Below are 18399 nucleotides of genomic sequence, written 5' to 3'. Positions count from 1 at the left end.
GCTCGAAGTTTGTATCAACTACTTGGATATGCATCACAGCTTAGTTGCTCAGATTTCCATCCGCCAGCAACAGACCCCTACGTAATGAACATCAAATACCGTTTCACCCCAGTCTTGAGAGACAGCATTGGGTATGATGTCATAGTTTGGATGGAGGCTCTATGCCTAAACACTTTGGCGTGGTTTGACAGTCACTCACATATGCAGTTGGTGCTTCAAATGGGGCACACGACCTTAGAACTTGGGGTATATCCATGTCTTGTGAAATTCCCAAAGATGTTCCATTTAAAAAAGAGTGAGGATTTCACAAATACGTTTGGGTCTGAGATGAGACACATGCTCCCTCCAGTGGTGGTACAGAGAAAAGGACATATTTCACACAAGCAGAACTGAAGAGCAGAGAGGAGAATAAATAAAACACACACACAGTCGTTATCAATTTTAATTATATTTTTCTTGTCAAATAAATAGCACAGCCAAACACTTTGGAGAATACAAAATAGAAATGCCATTGAGAACAAGCTATCATCCAGAACGCTCTCAACTCCGTCTACAACAAAACGTTTTACCCTCACTAAGAATACCGATGGAATGAACAGTACAGAGGGGCTGATTTACAGATCTTCATCCGTCTTCATCCGAGTCCTCAAAAAAGCAGTGCTATGCAGACCCATTTGTGACAGCCCTACAGGACACCTACCACACACGTTGCCTTAGGAAAGCCAGCAGGATTCTAAGAGACTGTTCCCACCCATCCTTCAGTCTCTTTACCCCGTTGCCTTCTGGCAGGCGTTACCGCAGCATCCGGTCGCGCACACGCAGACTGGACAACAGTTTCTACCCAAGGGTCATCAGGCTTCTCAATGGACACTGATATGGACATTTTTACTGCACACTAGTCACTTATACACTGTCACTTTCAGCTACTGGTTGCTCTTCAGTAACATTGCACTACTGTACCTCGCCACCAGGCTCCTGTTTGGTCATTGACAAAGTCACTGATCTGTAAATTTGCAAATTTTGTGTATTAGGGTTAGTATAGCGTACTATTTATTGTTATCTGTAATTTAGGAAGTTTTAGTGTTAGGGTTAGTATAGTCGTTTATTTATTGCTATCTGTATATTTAGGAAGTTCACTTATCTAAGCTCAGCATAGATGTAAATTTGTTCTGTGTACTTATATGTTATGTTATGCCAAGTGCTTGCGTTGTCTTGTCTTAAGAATTTCAGTGCCCAGTCTAACCTTGTGTTGCTCTGTGCACCTGACAAATAAAAGACTTGAACTTGAACTTGAACTTGACAGCGAAACAAGTCGTTTGAAGCCTTTCATCAGAGGGTTGCTTTACTTTTACAAACGGATGTATTTAGCACTTTCTCTTTCCTTCTCCATCCTCCAAAAGGTGACGAGATGTTCCCCAGGCACTGATGATGAAATGACTCTTACATGGTCCTGAACACCCAGGTTTCAACCACAGATCGCAGGATAGGACCCACTCGCACAGCGGGCGTCCAATCACGAGTCTCCTGTCATTATGGAGAGGAACTCTTCCTGGTTTACTGTGGGAGAGACAAACATCCAATTGAAGGCTCAGGACAGTAAAGAATAGAGAGCATTGAAGAATCACCGCGATTATTGAACAGCTAGCCTGGGAATTGATCAGGGGCTTGCACTGTTTATGATGTTATTTAAATTATGGTTAAAGGAGGGTGTTTTTGTGAAAGTTTGGTAAGAACAAATGCTGCTGTGTTTATTTCAAGATCAAAACTATTTTATTTTGGAAGATATATTTGATGTCGTTGCTCAGACAAGTCCCTCAAACTTCCTGATGAAGGTGCAGAACGTCAGAAGTCTATGCGTCGGCCCGGGAGGCGTGTAAAACCACCACTCACTTTCCCCGTCGCCATCGGTGTCAAATTCGTCAATCATGCTGCGCAGCTCCTCGTCGCTGATGTTCTCGCCCAGCTCCCGCGCCACTCGTCTCAGGTTCCTTAAATTGATCCTGCCTGAGTCGTCGTCGTCGAACAACTTGAAGGCCTTCATGATCTCCTCCTTGGGATCCCTTTCCAGCATTCGATCTGTCACTGGGGGTCACACACATATATACTCGAGACACGTGGAGTAGGCTGAGCATTTTTGGCGCTTGAGCAAAAGTACGCTGTCTCTCCACAGAATGCAGTGGGGATGAAGTTGAAGCTGGAACTCACAAACCCTTAAGAGCAAGGCCCGTTCGTGAGAGCAACTCACCAACTTCATTGAAGTCGTCAAACGTTATTTTGCCGTTTCCCTCTCTGTCGTAATCCTTCAGTATCTTCAGAACGTCGACTTTTTTTACTTCAAAGCCTAGAGCACGCATTGCCACCTGCAAACCATCGTATTCAACAATTTGACATGGATATTGAGCCAATAGTTGTTTGACTATGGTCGGTTGGATAAAGAAGGAATGGGATGTTTACCTTAAGCTCGTGGTAGTCTATTTCTTTATCTTTATCAGTGTCGAACAGTTCGAACGCTTCTTTGATTTCATGTTTCTGCTCCTCGGTCAACTCTCTCCTCTTCTTCCTCTTCGTTTTATCGGTAGCTAGTTCGGTTCTGTAGCCGACAACAAAAAGAGGCGTACAGGGTTACGGGTTAGGCTGAATTGAAAAGAGTGCCATTGGCCAGCTGGCTAACGTAACGCTAGAATTACTAGCTAGCTAACACCAGCTAGATGTACAGAGGGTTCTATTATGTGGTGCTCTAGGTGATATATTGATTGCTTATAACCAGCCGGACAGGTAGCATGGTACTTACCTTAAGGACAGACTCATAGCTATAACTGTACACTTGGCAACAGTGAGAACTTTTTGTCTGCTGTTACTGTTTTCGACGTTGCTGCTTTGCCAAAACCACAACAATCCTCCTCCAAGCAAATCCGTTGATCCCCACCAGTGTCGATGTTTTCTATTGGTCACTGATGTTGCTGCAAAGTACTCTTTTATTGGTCACATTAGGACATGAACCTAAACGGCAAGTTTGTAGTTTATATGAGATCTACCACATAACATGTATCTAGAATAAGTCTAGACTTTGGGAAATAAGTATTAATAATCTTAAATTATGAAGTTTCTCATCATGATCAGACACTTGCAAAAGATGGCGGCTAAATCCACTTTTAGTTAAGCTGAAATTAAGTCAGTCATGCCCAATAGAGGTCGTCCTAACTCAATGTGTGCGCGTATAATACTGTCATCAAGATTGACACTGTATCAAGGTGAATTTCCGTAGCCTTTAATCACACCCATATGGGCTTCAGAAGTGGATCGTTTGTTTCAGTTTCTTCTCTGCATACGGCCTTGGTTTGAGTATGAACACAACACATTGACTGCCATAAATGTAACCTGGCATGTACCATCCAGGGACCCGACGTTCTTATGTTAGAAAATAGAACCTAAACTGGCAACAGTTGCCTCAAGGAATCTTAATATCGTATCATTCTAAGTTGACCTATAATTTCTGTTGTGAAAAGCTATCATTGATGTATTAAGATCTTGTCTGAGGCTTTATATTAATATGTTAGCTTAGTTTACAGTAGGTTATTTTTCCAATTAATTATTTTTAATGGATTGTATGTTTGAATATGATTTATTTTCTATATAGTACGTAGCTGGCCCTGAGTACATATTTCGTTCTCATATATCAACATGTTCAGAATGACAAATAAATAAATGAAATGAATAGAAAGTCTAATCAGCCTTGAGTGGGATAAAATTATAGACAACATATAGACTCTGGAGATGTCCACATGAGTTAAGAACGTTTGGTCCAAGAGGCTAAGTGTCTGAGATACGCGTTAAAAAGAATGAAAAAGAAACAGCTCAGTCTAACAGTGGGTGGATATCTAGACCTTAACTCTGGTTGTAAACACATAGTTGTCATTTCTAGAAACTGCCGGCAGACACACGGCCCCACACGTCAGTGTGGATCAATCACAGGTTGTGTGTGTATGTGTACGTGAATGCATGTGCACGAAACCATATCATCTATTTGACACTACAGCGATGGGTCTGATGCCACGGAATTGGCCTTTGGGTGAGAAGTGTCAGACCTCGTGGCGTGGTGTCAGGGGAACAACCGGGTCGTGAACATCAACAAGACACTTTGAAGACAGGGTAAAAAGAGACACTCCCTGTGAAGGGGTGGAGATTGAATCACCTGCTTCAGATTCCTAAGAAGGGGGGGGGGGGAGGGGGCATTTTGAAGCAGACCCAATAGCACCTCCGCTACCTGAGGTGCCAGCAGAGATGGGGCATGAGCACACACGCTTGTCAACGAGCGCTGGAATTCTCAATTGTCTCTTGGCCGACGGCCTCGCAGCAATACCACCGCCCAGGATAGGAAGGTCCTACACAGAGTTGTCAAAGCAGCCCAGAAGATTAGCGTGGGCCCAGCAGCCATCAGCAACCTCTATAACCCCATGCAGCTGCAGCAGAGCCCTCTCCATCTCCACAGACACTTCCCACCACGACTGTCGAGGGACTCGACATGGCGGAGCATCATGACTCTATGAACAGATTCCACGACAACTTCATTGTCACCAGGCAATGCGACGACTCGAAGAAGAGTTGTAGTCCATCGGCCACCCCTGTGTGGACTTTACCTCGCCACACCCTGCCAACCCTCTGCCCAGGTCATCCTCCCTCCGGAACATTCTGTCCCCCTACCGGACTATACACCACACCACACTAGACTGCTACCCCTCACCCCTGTCACCCACCCCCTGAACTATCTGTCCCTCCACCAGACTATACCCCACACCACCATCCCTCACCCATCAGAATGTTCTCCTTTTTATTTGTGTTGTATAAAACACATTACCATTTCTGAATTATCATGAAGACAAGTTGCTCGTAAAGAGTAGGATTATTCAATATAGGTTTAGAAAGGATTCCAGCTAGGGTTGTCAAGTGGAGCAGGACCAAAGACTTCTAGTGGAACTTGTTCCAAATGCCAGAAAACTTGAACTTGATATGTGCCTATGTGTCACTGACAGTCATGGCAAAATACTGTGCACACCTATTTGTAAACTCACGTTCCTGTCCAAACAGACCTATCTCACACACCAGATTTCCAGCGAAGTCCACTAAGTGTGGAGGTGTGCTGTGACTAATTTAACATTTAGTCATTTTAGCAGACGCTCTTATCCAGAGCGACTTATACGACGCCGCGAAGGTCGGGACTAGCATCGTCAATTTCATTTCGCCTGCCCTGTCTCTTTCCCTTGATTCAGTACTTCCTGTGCTGTGAGACACAATCATAACGTCTGACCACCCACTTACGTGAACATGCATTCTTTCACTCATACTGTGCTCACACCAGCATGCATACACACATTTGCCAATCAAAGGAGTCCTGGAGTGTATTCTACTGAGGCAATAAGAAAGCCCACAATCGCCCCTGATAACACGTCCCAGGCATTCTAAATATCTGTGTCAGAACACACACACACAACACACACACACACACAACACACACACACACTGTGTTGCTTCTTTGGCTGCATCTTTCAGTCCAGTCCAAACCGGTTTGTGTTTATCACTGGAACAGTAGCAGCTCCTGTGAAACAGCAGCCAAAACTTTTCTCATGTGACCTCTCACCGTTTGTGTGTGTGTGTTTTTGTGTGTGTGCGTGGAGGCGGTCGCATGTGTTTGTTTCAAGAGCACAAAGGACCCTGCCAAGCACAAGAGGGAAAAGATGATTACTTAACATGTGCAGACATCCCTGGTCACGTTGGGGTGATGAATTTGTACATAGCAATGTCTGTCGGTGGGTGTAAAAATTAACCACATACGCCTTTCTCATTAAAGGTATGTGTCACGTGTCATTTCAGATTCTGACAGTTAGTTCTTGGGTAGTTAGTCAAAATGCCTATAAAGTGGTACCCTGTAACAGGCTGGTACTTGGAGACACATGTGTACATATGATCCACTTTCCTGTGAGTGAATACACAGTAACTAACTAAACAAACTTTTTTTCTATAGACAGTACTGTGTCAACTTTGTCATTTATTGTTTGAATTACGTATTTGCTAAAGTGGTCATGTTTAATATTGATATTCTATTCGTATTGATGCCTGTTTGTACAGTATAATGAACAGTTGCACAAGAACATTTTGTGCAATTGGGTGACATAAGCATGCAAGGAGGGTAACGTCAAGGATGTATGGTGAGAGAAAAAGAGATAGCATTTGTTTTTATCAAATCATCTGAAAGGGTCAGTCATGGTTTCCAGGATTTTTCCAGATTACGAAAGGAATTAGGTCAGTAGTTCCTATAAACTATGTCCACCAGACACCCGCATGTACAGAGCGTTGAGAGAAATAGGAGAGAGGGGAAAGAGGGGAGGATAAAAGAGGAAAGCAGCAGCTGTTGCTGGCATATAGGTCTACAAAAGACTGAAGCACAAAAATACTACAGACAGAATCGTCTGGAGAATTTCCTCAAGGCCTCAACAACACAATCTACAATACACTGTGTTTGTGTAACCCTTGGTTGATTGAGCTTTACACAGGGGAAAACAGGACATCTAGAAAAAAGCGTCTTTATTTTTTATAAAAAGCAATATCATGGCAGCATTCAGATCCAAATAATGACTTAATACACAGGAAACACAACATTGGAAAACTAGTGCAAAAAAACAATAAATAGAAAAATATATTGCACTCATTATCTTTGACAAGTTTGGAAGAATAACTCAATGTTTTACTAACAAGCTTGGTTAGATTTCTTTTTTAATCTGTAAACTTTATAACTGTTGTATCCTCTTCCACTCGGCCTCACCGGAGCGCAAAGCTGTATCACCTCTCACTCGGCTTAAAAAAGAAATCGGTTCGTGAGTGTACGCCTCCAAGCCATCTCAGATACCCCGAGAATCAGTACGCCAGCGTGCGAGGCTCGTTTGCCCCGTGTCTAAACTGTGCTTTTCTCTAACAGAACCCGTCTGGTCCTTGTCTGGTCTGACGCGGGGGAAACGCGGGGGCCGACAGGCTCGTCAGCGAGCACATGCTCACACGTATGTGCAGGGGTGTGAGAGAGAGAGCTCTTCTGGAGCCGGTGACGGAGGCCCGGCCTCACACTCCTGAGAGACACCGAGGAGAGAGAGCGAGAGGGAGAGAGAGAGAGAGAGAGAGGGAGAGAGAGGAAGAGAGGGAGAGAGAGGGAGGGAGAGAGAGGGAGAGAGGGAGAGAGAGGAAGAGAGGGAGAGAGAGGGAGGGAGAGAGAGGGAGAGAGAGTGAGAGGGAGAGAGCGAGAGAGAGAGAGAGAGAGAGAGAGAGAGAGAGAGAGGGAGAGAGGGAGCGAGAGGGAGAGAGGGAGCGAGAGGGAGAGAGAGCGAGAGGGAGAGAGAGAGAGAGAGAGAGAGAGAGAGAGAGAGAGAGAGAGAGAGAGAGAGGGAGAGAGAGAGAGAGAGGGAGAGAGAGAGAGAGAGAGAGAGGCGTTGTGGGATGTGGGACTTGTTCGTTCTCCTCTAGTGATCTCCTCCTCCCCTCCTCCGTTTAGTGCATTCAAGCCTATCTCAAGAGAGCCCCCCCCCCCCCCCCCATTCGGAAATACACACCTTTATCCATTCAAGGCTATGGTAACCACGGTGATCTAGGTAAGAAGACAATGGACCTCATGCTTGAGCTCAACACGTGTCGCTGAGACCGGCCCTCATTCCGTTTGTCTGGCTTTTACTTAAGGAGTTCAATGGTGAAAAAACCAGCGGATGCATTTTTAGCATAAAGGCTTGTGGAGTCGTATATGTGTGTGTGTGTGTGTAGAAACAGGGAGAAAGGAATGTGCAAAACTGACTTGGAGGCAGCAAGCTACTCAGTCCAACAGTGCTCTTGGTTCCCACCTGTACATATTTGTTCTGCAGGAACATCGTGGTAGCAGAGTCCAGAGAGGGACGAACACCTAGACGATCTCCTAACCAGAGGTCAACCATCGGCATAGGAACGCCGCATCCTTCTCCGGTACCACACCGAGGACGCCTCGCGCGACCCTTCCCCCCCCGGGGGCGGACACACTGGGATCGGTTCCGACTCGGGTTCAATATGCCGCCGAAGCCGATGGTGAGGTGGCTGAATCATGTCCGGCAGTGTGGGGGAGGAGCGGGGGTGGGGGGGAGGTAACGTGGGGCGGACCTGCCCGCGGGTCAGAGGACTGCTCGTCTGGGGAGCGGATCAGCGCGAGGGGCAGGTGTCGGCTCTCCCCACCCCCTGGGTCCCACGCGCCGGGTCTGGGTAGGGGTCAATCTAACGGACAGAGGGCACAAAGTCAAACGATTTGACAGCTATTGGTGTGTCGGCGTCGTGTGCGTTTGTGCCTGCGTGCGTGCGTTTGTGCGCGTGGCCGTACCTCTGAGTACAGTGGTGGGGGCTGGTATCGAAACTCAGTGATGTAGGCCAGATGTGGTGCCTGGTCTTCGGCGCTGACCTGGGGCCTGTCGCAGTCCTGGAGGCAGCCTTGCCTGTGGGCCTCAGATACAGCGAGGTCGCTGTAACTCGGAGGAGCTGAGGGGAGAAGCGCAGAAAACGTACACTCAGGAGACGGAACCGGGGGGTTTTATCAGCGAGCGCGTGCTGTGTGTCTGCGTGCGTATTGTGCCGGCGGTACGAAGTGTTCTCATGATGGTGAACGTGTTCGCTCGCGTGTGTATGCATGTTTCCCACGGAGCCCTGTGCAAGTGTCGGCGTGTGGACTTGTCCACGTGTGAGTCCACGTGAACAGGCTAGGATATGATTGTGTGTGTTCGTGAGTTGGATGTTAGCATTGAGAAGGTTTGGGATGGTGTGTGTGTGTGTGTACCTTGGCGTGTCAGAGTGTGTGTGTGTGTGTGTGGTTGTACCCTCAGGTCTCTCGGGGAGGCCCAGCCAGCTCGAGTCACTGCACTGGCTGCTAATGCTGGAGGTGCGACTGGAGAAGCCGTGGAGGGGGATCGTTCCGATGACAAGCGGCAACGACAGAGAGAGGTTCAGCCCCCCGGGGACGTCCACATACACCTGCCAGGGCGAGGGGAGGGGCGGGGGAGGTTAACCGAGAAGATCCCAAATCATCCACATCACTGGTTGTTGGATGTATAGGGGGGCTACCCATTGGATGAGAACACACTGGCCCCCCCAATCAACGGTGACTCACCACCAGGGCGTATTCCACCCGGATGATGGGGCAGTCGACGATGGACGGGGACACCGGGGGGATCTTCAGCAGCTTGCCCTCCCAGCTTTGGCTCTTGCCCTGGGGCAGGGGGTCTCCACGCAGGTTGGAGACCAGTTGCTGGATCTGCTTGCCCTTCCCCTTGGCAAAGAAGGTCTGGGTCTGGTAAAGAGCCGCCTTGGGCACCACGACGCGAGACGAGCAGTTCTCCACCTCGGCAAAGATCTGGATGGACTCCCCTGGTAGAGAGAGGAGAGGGTCGTCTGTCAGATGGGAGACTGGAAGGGGGTCGGATAGGCTCTTTTTGCCGGAGCAGCTGGGGGAGGGGGGTCAGTGGTGCTGTGTGTGTGTGAGAGAGAGAGATTCGGGCCCGGTCGAACCTGGAGTGTAGCCCTTTCTCTCGATCTTGGCACTGAGAGAGATTGGACCTGAGGCACAGAACCAGCAACAGAGGGTCTTTTCCTTAGTACCAGCCTGAGGAGCCTGCACACACACACACACACACACAAATAAAGAGCGACATGAATCATCATCGTCATCCTTATTCGTTTCCCAAAAAACGACCCGACTACAGCCGTGTTCAAACCCCCCCCCCCCCAGGGCGACAGCTCCCCTCCTCGAGCTCCTCCCCCTTACCAGCAGCAGTGGTGTGTTGATGTCGATGTGCTCAAACACAGTGAACTCTTTCTTCACCTTCACAGGTAGCAGCCAGGCCCTGTGCAGCTCTGCACGCACCCAGTACCTCACGCTTCCGTGTTTCCCCTCGAAAGAGGTGGCAAGGGGCCTTGAAGAGAGGAGGAGGGAGGTCAAAAGAACACATTTTTCCAGGTTGATAATGTGTTCATTTGTACAGTATATCTTTGGTGTTTGTGGGAAAATGGGGTTATGTTTTATGCTTGTGTGTGTGTGTGTGTGTGTGTGTATGTGTGTGTGTGTGTGTGTGTGTGTGTGTGTGTGTGTGCCCCATTACTTACATCTGTGGTAAGTGGAAGCTAAAGGCAAACTCATGTATGCCTGTATGGAGAACAGTAAGGCTTTCCTCTGGACTGTCCTCATCTGAAAGAAAGAACAACAAGATTCCAAATACACTGTAGGGTACCATAAGTGGCACATGCATCCACAGAGATTTGACACAAACCAGAATGCTCATTTAGACTAAAACAAAGGTCCCTACTCAATGTTATGGCAGTTTGGAGGGAACACCAGATGTCATTTGAGCTATAAACAGATAAACTTCACAAGCAGGAAACGACACACGCACTGAATAGTTTTGTATCAAGGTATTTATTTATTTCCTGAAAAGTTAGCCGTGTGTCAACATACAAACCATACAATGTTCCAACCACATTCAGAAGTGAACTATTTTACAGGATTAAGGAAACATTTCATTTCAAAATATTAGCACATTGTAACAAACGTGTTGAGCTCGATTTGATGTTGAAACCTCCCACACACACGGACACACACAGACAGCTTAACACATGCACACATTTACAGTGTTATATCTTGTTTTTTTCTTTCAAATTTCCTTGCATGCTGATTCGGCAGAGGGTGAATCGTTAGAGACCCACCCAGAAACTGAAAACATGACCTTCATTCACTTCCTTATGTTTACATTATCCTGCTTAAGGCTGCTTTTAGTTCAGTTTCCTGCCACATCAGCAAATCTGACCATTTCTCCTTGGCTTCTTTTTGAGTGTGTGTGTGTGTGTGTGTGTGCGTGTCTGTGTGTGTTCGTTCTGCACACACACACATGCTCTCCTCAGCAGCACGGCTGTCATTACCAGTCCGTGAGAGTGTGCTGAATGCTGTATGTATGTAAGTTACTGGTAGCACAGAGAGAGCGAGAGAGAGAGCAAGGGAGTGAGAGAGAGAGACAGAGAGAGACAGAGCAGGAGCAGACCGGTATGAACCAGAACAAGCAGCTTCCCTCAGCAGGATACTCCAGCGCATGCATTATAACTCAGCCTCCCATTGGAGGAAACTTCACGCATAAATTTCAGCTCAAACTGCTATTGGTTGAAATACGGCATGGCATTTCCTTCCTCCTTATCTATACCCATGTGTTATGGGAGGATGGAGGATAAGTAGAGCTACACACAGCACCACCGCCTTAAAAAGGGTTCAGTTCAGGGTCAAGTTTTACACTCATGACAGGAGAAAAGCTGGTAAATAAAGACAGACAACAAGAGCAGGTTCATTCAATTTCATTTATTCATCAGCGTCCATTTTATTGTACAGACGAACCAGACAACCAATGAACATCATTCAACATTTTCTAATTGTACAGGCAAGATTAAAGATTTGGCTGACACAATCTCAAGCCTTGTTCCAGCATTTCAGCAATGACTGAAAAGTCCTGTTATAGAATAAGACATAAGAAGATAAGAAGAGTTCTGATGCTGGTCATCCAGAAATACTCTTGTTTGACTCTTTAAAAGAACACAGAGGTACCTAGCTAATTGATATTCGCATGGGTCTACAGTTGTACATAAAAAAAAGATTTTCCTATCTAAGGCAGGACTGCCTTTTCCTGAGTGATGGTAACCATCTTCTTCAGTCGGTCTTGGGGATGTCCTACTGTTGTAGATGGACGCGTCAGACTCAAAATGTTTCTTATGTTCCTATCTATCAATTTCGTGTCTGTCTCGCCAAAATAGCTGGTTTTAATATTCATGAGCTGGACTATATTGGTGATCAAGATGTGTTAGTTTGTCTTTGTTTGAGATACTAATGACTATGTGGTCATTGCAGTCACGTCGTGACAATAAGCCTCAATATGTTAACATCTTGATGTAACATGTCGCTTAAGTACCATAAATTACATTAGGACATAACAAATTATTAATGTAGTTGAGTTCGAGTTCAGCCAGGGTTGCTTCAAAGGATGCTGTACCTCAGTCGCTTCCTCAGAAAGCATGATGTCATTGCAGACACATAGGAGAGTTTGGACCAATCAGTGACGAGAGAGGCTTGTCTCCCCACTACCCCCCTTCTCTAAACCAGTCTCTGAACAGGTTTGAACCGCTTCTAACAAAGGGAGTAGCCTTAACTTCAGAATATCTTGACAGCCTATTTTTAACTGCCAGAAACCGTTAAAACGATCAATGTTATTAGAAATGGGTGTCGTTTTAATTTCACTAGACTTTTGTTGTTGACTGTAACTTCAAATGTGCGTTTTGTTCATACATTTAGGAGTCATTACCCAATGTGGAAGGAAAGGATGCTCTGACAACTTTAACTGCTAATGTGTTGGACCACTCAATCAAGACGTAAAGTCACCATTAAAATAGACGAAATTAGTTAGGCTATATGACATTAATTATATTACACATTGTGTTCAGTGAATGAGAAGGACTATACCTAGACCACTCGCATCAGCACCACTGTAGGTGCTCTTGGGGTTCACATTAGACTTTAGATTGTCAGTTGTTGATTTCAGTGTGTTCTGTGTGCAATTACTGTACGTGTGATAAGAATACACCATTTAGTAAAAGGCAGTCCTCAACAAGTAAAATGATCAGCCCTAACCTACTGCAACAGAAAGACAACTTTCCCCGATATAAATATAGGCTATATCCTATTTCTGTGAGAATACGACAATGTTGTTGTCCCTTACCTCTCTCCTCTCCTAATAAGATGTCGTAATGGTTTAAGTATTCCACTTCTTCGGTGTAATTCTGAGTATAGGCAGTGTTGGCTCCTGCATTCCGGGACTCAGTCCACCGAACCTTTGCTACTCCTCTCGCATTGATGCTCAACGTTTTAACGCGTACCTCTCCGGTGACATCCACGATTACCCTCCCTGAGACCGAGTCGCCACCGGAGAAAACGGGCAGGTTGCTTTCATTCAAACAGTCGAAGCAGACCGCTACGGTCTTTACCTTGCCCAGCACCATGTTTTAAAAAAAACGTCTATGAATAGGAAGAAATTCAGCCTCCGACTTGCACAGCCATAAGCACTTTTCTCATAGCCAGGCTGCAAACAGGCTATGTCAGTGGCTTTTTAGTTGACAAAACATAGAAGTATCTTGTGCCAGTCACCGTGGATGTCGATGGCATGTTCATCTAGGCTATGCTTCCGCAGTCTCCGGAATACAGTCTGAAAATGAAAACGAGACTCCAGTGCTTTCTTATAGGAGCTTGTGCGCAAAAACAACCTTACTGGGCATGTGCGCGCAGTAACCTACCACCCTCCGCAGGTTTTAAAACACTAAGTTCCCACAGGAAACCTTTCGTGTATTTCCAACATCTTATCTAGCGAACAAATCATATAATAAGCATATAGTTTAAATATATTATTATAATATATAATATAAAGTATATAATTAAATATAGTATTATAATGTAATGTGACAACTATTTAAATTCGAGTGGACGAGGCCTCCATCTAGATACACCACAATGAAAACTAATCGAGCTCAGAACTCATTCATTTCAACAAGAAAAACGCTTAAAAGATCAGTAATTGAACTGTGAAGTAAACACTGAGGGATCAAGTCAGTAGTTACTGTTGTTATATTTGTTGTAATTGCCTATTAGCCTTCGCGTATATTCTTTGTTAACCCTTGTGTCAAGTTTGTACGGCCAACAGGGACACTTGAAAATGTAGGACATTATGAAACAAGTTTACGTAGGTTTCTGGTCACTTTTGGAAGGTTTTGGCTGAATTGTGTCATGAAAATGAAACGCTATATGCGCAGCCAGAAATGTTAGGTTATTTCGGATTCTGTACTCTAGTAGGCAGCAGAATCAATTAAATCAAGAAATTAAGGTGGAAGGTTTCAGTAGACTACAGGATAAGTTATTCATATTATCAAAAAACGTCTGGCCTTGAATTAAGAACTTACAATTCTTTTTAAGAACAAAATTAAGAACAAAAACACACAAATGTCTGTGGATGTGTAGTAGTACGGTCCACTGCAAAAAAAAATCAGTGTCTAGCCAATAGGTAATAACAAATAACGTCGGGGGGGGGGGGGGGGGGGGGGGGGGGGGGGGGGGGTACATTTATCTATTGTTCTTTATAATTCCCACTCTGACTCAGAGAATTACATCAGTAAAACTTGTGATAGGGAAGTGTTCTTGCAGTTCCTCAATGTGCTCTGAAAATCAATCACTTTTATTCTTACTTCTTACCAGACAAGACTATGGAGAGACAGCAAAAGTAAGTACAACATGCTTTATTTAAAAGGAATCTCAATTATCATTATTTGTAAAGTATGCATTCCATTTCCCACCTGGATTATATTGTTTCTACTTAGGGTTCCTCCTAGGTCTGCCTTCCAGAAGCCTCTGCTTCTGCTGGTGCTACTGAGTAACTCATGCGGTTGCTCTGGCCTAAGCTGGTCTCTGAGAAAATTACCCTGTAAGATCTCAATCAACCAATCACAAGTCTTCGACTGCTCAAACAGAAAGATATCCAACATACCTAAAGGAATTGGCTGGAACGCCACGGACCTCACGCTCTCCGGAAACCTCATCGAGAAGATCTCCGCCGCCTCCTTTTGGAACCTTCGGAATCTAGAATTTCTAGATCTAGGATTCAACAGACCCAAATCTCCCAAGCAACCACTGAAGATAAAGAAAGACACATTCTCAGGGATGAGGAAGCTGAGAGAACTGCATCTTAATGGCAACAGCCTTGCCACCGTGCCAGGAGGCCTCCCCTCTGGACTGCAGTTCCTAAACCTAAACTCCAACCTCATCACCAGGGTGAAACCAGGAGATTTCAAAGATACCCCAAACATTACGGTCCTCCATTTGGCTTCCAACTGCTACTTGGGGAGTTGTGGTACAAAGTCCCTGAAAATAAAAAATAAATCCTTGGTTCATTTAAGGTATCTGATGAACCTGACGCTGTCCTTCAACCGACTGAAGGCGATTCCCCGGTTCCTCCCGCTCTCCCTCCTCTCACTTAAACTCAAGCTAAATACGATTGACCGTATTCACGCTGGCGACCTGAGGAACCTGGTGAACCTGAAATTACTGGATCTGTCGGGTAACTGCCCTGTCTGCGCCAACACACCTTTCTTCTGCCAGCCGTGTAAAACACCCAACGGAGAACTGCAGATCCACCCCAATGCCTTTGCTCCTCTTACTCACCTGGAAGAGCTGAGGCTGTCGGGGAACTCTCTCCGAAGCGTACAGCCTTCCTGGTTTCAGAACCTAACCCATCTACAGTACCTCTACCTCGCGTTCAACTTTCTGATTGGTGACATAGCCACGGGGTACTTCCTCGCCATGTTACCACGAGTGGAGGTGATGGACCTGTCGTACAACACGGACGAATCGTATTCCCACAATTTACACCTATCAAAGAACTTTTCCAAACTGACCTCTCTGAAGACGTTACATTTGGAGAGCTACGTTTTTTTCCATCTCTGTGAAAACGATTTGGAGCCCCTCTACAGTTTAACCAATTTGTCGGTGTTGAATTTAGCCACTAACTTCCTCCAAAGGGCGAACCTCACTCTCTTCAACAAGTTCCACAATTTAACCGTTGTAGACTTGTCGGAAAATCGACTGTCCTTCCAGTCTCAGAGTGCCGATACTTTGTCTGCGTGTGAGTCTGGCTGTAAATCGAACTCTTGCACAGTAAGACGGCGGTTTCACCCTTACATTCACAAAGACCAACTCTACCGCCGGCTCCCTCCCACCATTAAACCAGAGTGCTCTGCATATGGGCCCGTGCTGGACTTAAGCAGAAACAACATCATAAGCATCGACCCAGAAGTATTACAGGGACTAGAAAACACAGCCTGTCTCAACCTCTCCTTTAACTTTATCGGGGACATGTTCAATGGTAGTCAGTTCCTCCATTTCCCAAGACTGAAGTACTTGGACATCTCCTATAACAAGCTGTACATGCGCTACAGGGATGCCTTTAGCGAACTTCCAGAGCTGGAAGTGCTGGATCTGACTGGTAATGCCCACTACTTTCTGATGAGTGGTCTTAACCACAGCCTGAATTTCCTGGACCTCCTGCCCTCTTTGAAAACCCTGAACCTGAGCTTGAACGAGATCAGCACCCTCACAGACAAGCAAATATCCAGTAACTCTCTTCAGGAGCTCAACTTCAGAGCCAACCGATTACACATCATGTGGAAAAGGAAGGACTATTACAATCTGTTTCAAAACTTAACCAACCTGACCACCTTGGATTTGTCCCTCAACAAGCTTTCCCATATCCCTAAAAAGGTGTATTACAACCTACCCAAGACTCTTAGACGGCTTAGTCTGAGTGGGAACGGTCTGAAGGCCTTCAAGTGGAACATGGTCCAACAACAACCGTACTTAGAAGAACTGGACTTGAGTTTGAACTATCTTGAGTTTGTTGCGGAGAACTTGTCCAACTCGTCTTTGAGGCGGCTGGATTTGAGCCACAACCAGATTTCACAGCTGGCCCCTGGTTTCCTTAAACAAGCCAGGAGCCTCTGGGATCTTGATCTGAGCAGCAACCTGCTTCAGCTCATCAACCAGACTACATTCGAGTGGGATAGTGAGAACTACCTCGGCCGGCTATCCCTGTACAACAACCCGTGGCGCTGCACCTGCGACCTGCTATACTTCCACCTGTGGATGAAGGACAACGACGTGGAGCTCCCTCTACTGGCCACCGGCGTGATCTGCCACTTGCCCCAAGAGATGAGGGGCAAGTCTGTGTTGACGTACGACATACAGGCCTGTGTTAGCGATGACAAAGCAATGGCCATCTTTATCGTCACGTCTTTCCACATCGTTCTGCTTCTGTTTGCGTCCGTCACGGCGCGTCTGTTCTACTGGGACCTCGCTTACGTACTGGAGTACGTTTTGGCCAAGCTCAAGCATCGGCGCCCGCCATCGACGGGCTACGCCTACGACGCCTTCGTCATGTACGACACCAAAGACCCGCTGGCGTCCGACTGGGTCCTCAACCGCCTGAGGGTGGAGCTGGAGGAGCGAGGCGAGAGAGTCCGCCCCCTCTGCCTGGAGGAACGAGACTGGCAGCCGGGCGCGCCCGTCCTGGAGAACTTGTCGGCCAGCGTGCAGAAGAGCAGGAAGACCGTGTTGGTGATCACGGAGGGCTTCCTCGCACACGGCGTCGTCCGGATGGCCGCCCTCCTGGTGCAGCAGCGCCTGGTGGAGGAGGGAGTGGACGCCCTGGTGCTGGTGCTGCTGCAGCCCGGCGTCCTGCGGCGCTCCCGGATCCTCCACCTCCGCAGGCGTTTGTGCCAGCGCAGCGTCCTGGAGTGGCCCAGGCCGGCGCACCCAGCAGCCCAGCGCTGGTTCTGGCACCGGCTGCGGAGGGTCATTCACCAGGACCGCAGGGCCAATCACGCTCAGCTGCACGGGACGTACTTCACAGGGCGGTGATGTCACAAAGGCGAGAGGGCTGGAGATGCGTCAGACTGTGATTGCACCCACTATGGGGGTTTCCCCACCACTGTCGTTCGAACAATATAACTAACAGGCCTTAATAGTAAGTAAATAAATAAATAAAAACATTTGATTGGTTTGGTATTTATACTGTGTGTGGGTCTACCGTTACAGACATTCCTTCATTTGCAAGCATTATTACATTAAAATTCATAGAATTATTTCAATGATTTATATTACAATAAAAACATAGCAAAACAATTGCACAGAATGGTAAACTGAAATGATTGCACCCTTGATGTTACTGTGCGATTATGTCCTGCGGTTTCAGAACCTCTACTTCCCATGTTGTTCTGGGTGATTATTGAGACTTAAAACATTTTCATATCATCTTTAAGATAAAAAAATATATCTAAATCAAAGTATCAGTGTGAAACTGAAAGAGGAAGTAAACCAAATTATACCGACAACGCTTCCAGTAAAACCATGACTTACCGACATCTCAGCCATGCAACAGACGTGTGATACATATACATGTAAACTTACCACATCACACAAATGCACTTACACACAGGTTCAGATTCATGCGAGTCACGTTGAAAGGACGGAACATGCATTCTCTCTGCAGGATAAAAACGTGGCTTTAAACAGTGACATCAAAATCAGTGATATATTGTGACCATATGGATCCCATATCGAGTTGGGTATATGTGACGAATATAGGCTATAATGTTTGATATGAGATTAGATAAATAAAAAATAAGACTGTCTGGCGCCACCTGTTGGTCTGACTGAAATACATAAACATTGCAGCCACAAGAGGCATTGAAGTCCAGTTGAAATGCATAGACTGCTTACTAAAATAT

At 46.2% G+C, this 18399-nt stretch overlaps 3 protein-coding genes across 3 annotated transcripts; 1 reads left to right on the top strand and 2 right to left on the bottom strand.

Annotated features, from left to right (window-relative positions):
• Positions 1–426: 426 nt before the first annotated feature.
• cetn3 (centrin 3) lies at positions 427–2943 on the bottom strand. The gene is made up of 5 exons (XM_047015012.1): positions 2792–2943; positions 2455–2590; positions 2246–2360; positions 1891–2082; positions 427–1557 (listed from the first exon to the last, which is right to left on the bottom strand). The coding sequence occupies exons 1-5, from the start codon at positions 2806–2808 to the stop codon at positions 1514–1516; spliced, it is 504 nt and encodes a 167-aa protein (XP_046870968.1). The 5' UTR covers positions 2809–2943; the 3' UTR covers positions 427–1513.
• Positions 2944–7398: 4455 nt separating this feature from the next.
• arrdc3b (arrestin domain containing 3b) lies at positions 7399–13298 on the bottom strand. The gene is made up of 8 exons (XM_047015002.1): positions 12795–13298; positions 10150–10231; positions 9812–9959; positions 9556–9658; positions 9158–9414; positions 8868–9021; positions 8378–8532; positions 7399–8274 (listed from the first exon to the last, which is right to left on the bottom strand). Exons 1-8 carry the CDS (start codon positions 13072–13074, stop codon positions 8203–8205), a joined length of 1251 nt encoding a protein of 416 aa, XP_046870958.1. The 5' UTR covers positions 13075–13298; the 3' UTR covers positions 7399–8202.
• A 930-nt stretch (positions 13299–14228) lies between these two features.
• Positions 14229–18330, top strand: tlr8b (toll-like receptor 8b). Its single transcript, XM_047014975.1, has 2 exons — positions 14229–14342; positions 14440–18330. The coding sequence occupies exons 1-2, from the start codon at positions 14326–14328 to the stop codon at positions 17528–17530; spliced, it is 3108 nt and encodes a 1035-aa protein (XP_046870931.1). The 5' UTR covers positions 14229–14325; the 3' UTR covers positions 17531–18330.
• The last annotated feature ends 69 nt before the right edge of the window (positions 18331–18399 follow it).

This window comes from Hypomesus transpacificus, unplaced genomic scaffold (genome assembly GCF_021917145.1).
Source record: "Hypomesus transpacificus isolate Combined female unplaced genomic scaffold, fHypTra1 scaffold_27, whole genome shotgun sequence".
Taxonomy (NCBI): Eukaryota; Metazoa; Chordata; class Actinopteri; order Osmeriformes; family Osmeridae; genus Hypomesus; species Hypomesus transpacificus.
The sequence above is the reverse complement of the archived record's forward strand: the minus strand, read 5'-3'. Positions and strand labels throughout refer to the sequence as shown.

What these genes read in the sequence shown, in the direction of transcription:
- cetn3 (XM_047015012.1), bottom strand. An exon ending in TAGACTACCACGAGCTTAAG is followed by an intron (nt 2,361 to 2,454) that starts GTAAACATCCCA and finishes GATGGTTTGCAG; the next exon opens with GTGGCAATGCGTGCTCTAGG. An exon ending in CACCGATGGCGACGGGGAAA is followed by an intron (nt 1,558 to 1,890) that starts GTGAGTGGTGGT and finishes TCTCTCCCACAG; the next exon opens with TAAACCAGGAAGAGTTCCTC.
- arrdc3b (XM_047015002.1), bottom strand. Translation starts at nt 13,074, where the DNA reads ATGGTGCTGGGCAAGGTAAAGACCGTAGCGGTCTGCTTCGACTGTTTG. An exon ending in AGCTTCCACTTACCACAGAT is followed by an intron (nt 9,960 to 10,149) that starts GTAAGTAATGGG and finishes CCTCTCTTCAAG; the next exon opens with GCCCCTTGCCACCTCTTTCG. An exon ending in CCCCACCACTGTACTCAGAG is followed by an intron (nt 8,275 to 8,377) that starts GTACGGCCACGC and finishes TCTGTCCGTTAG; the next exon opens with ATTGACCCCTACCCAGACCC.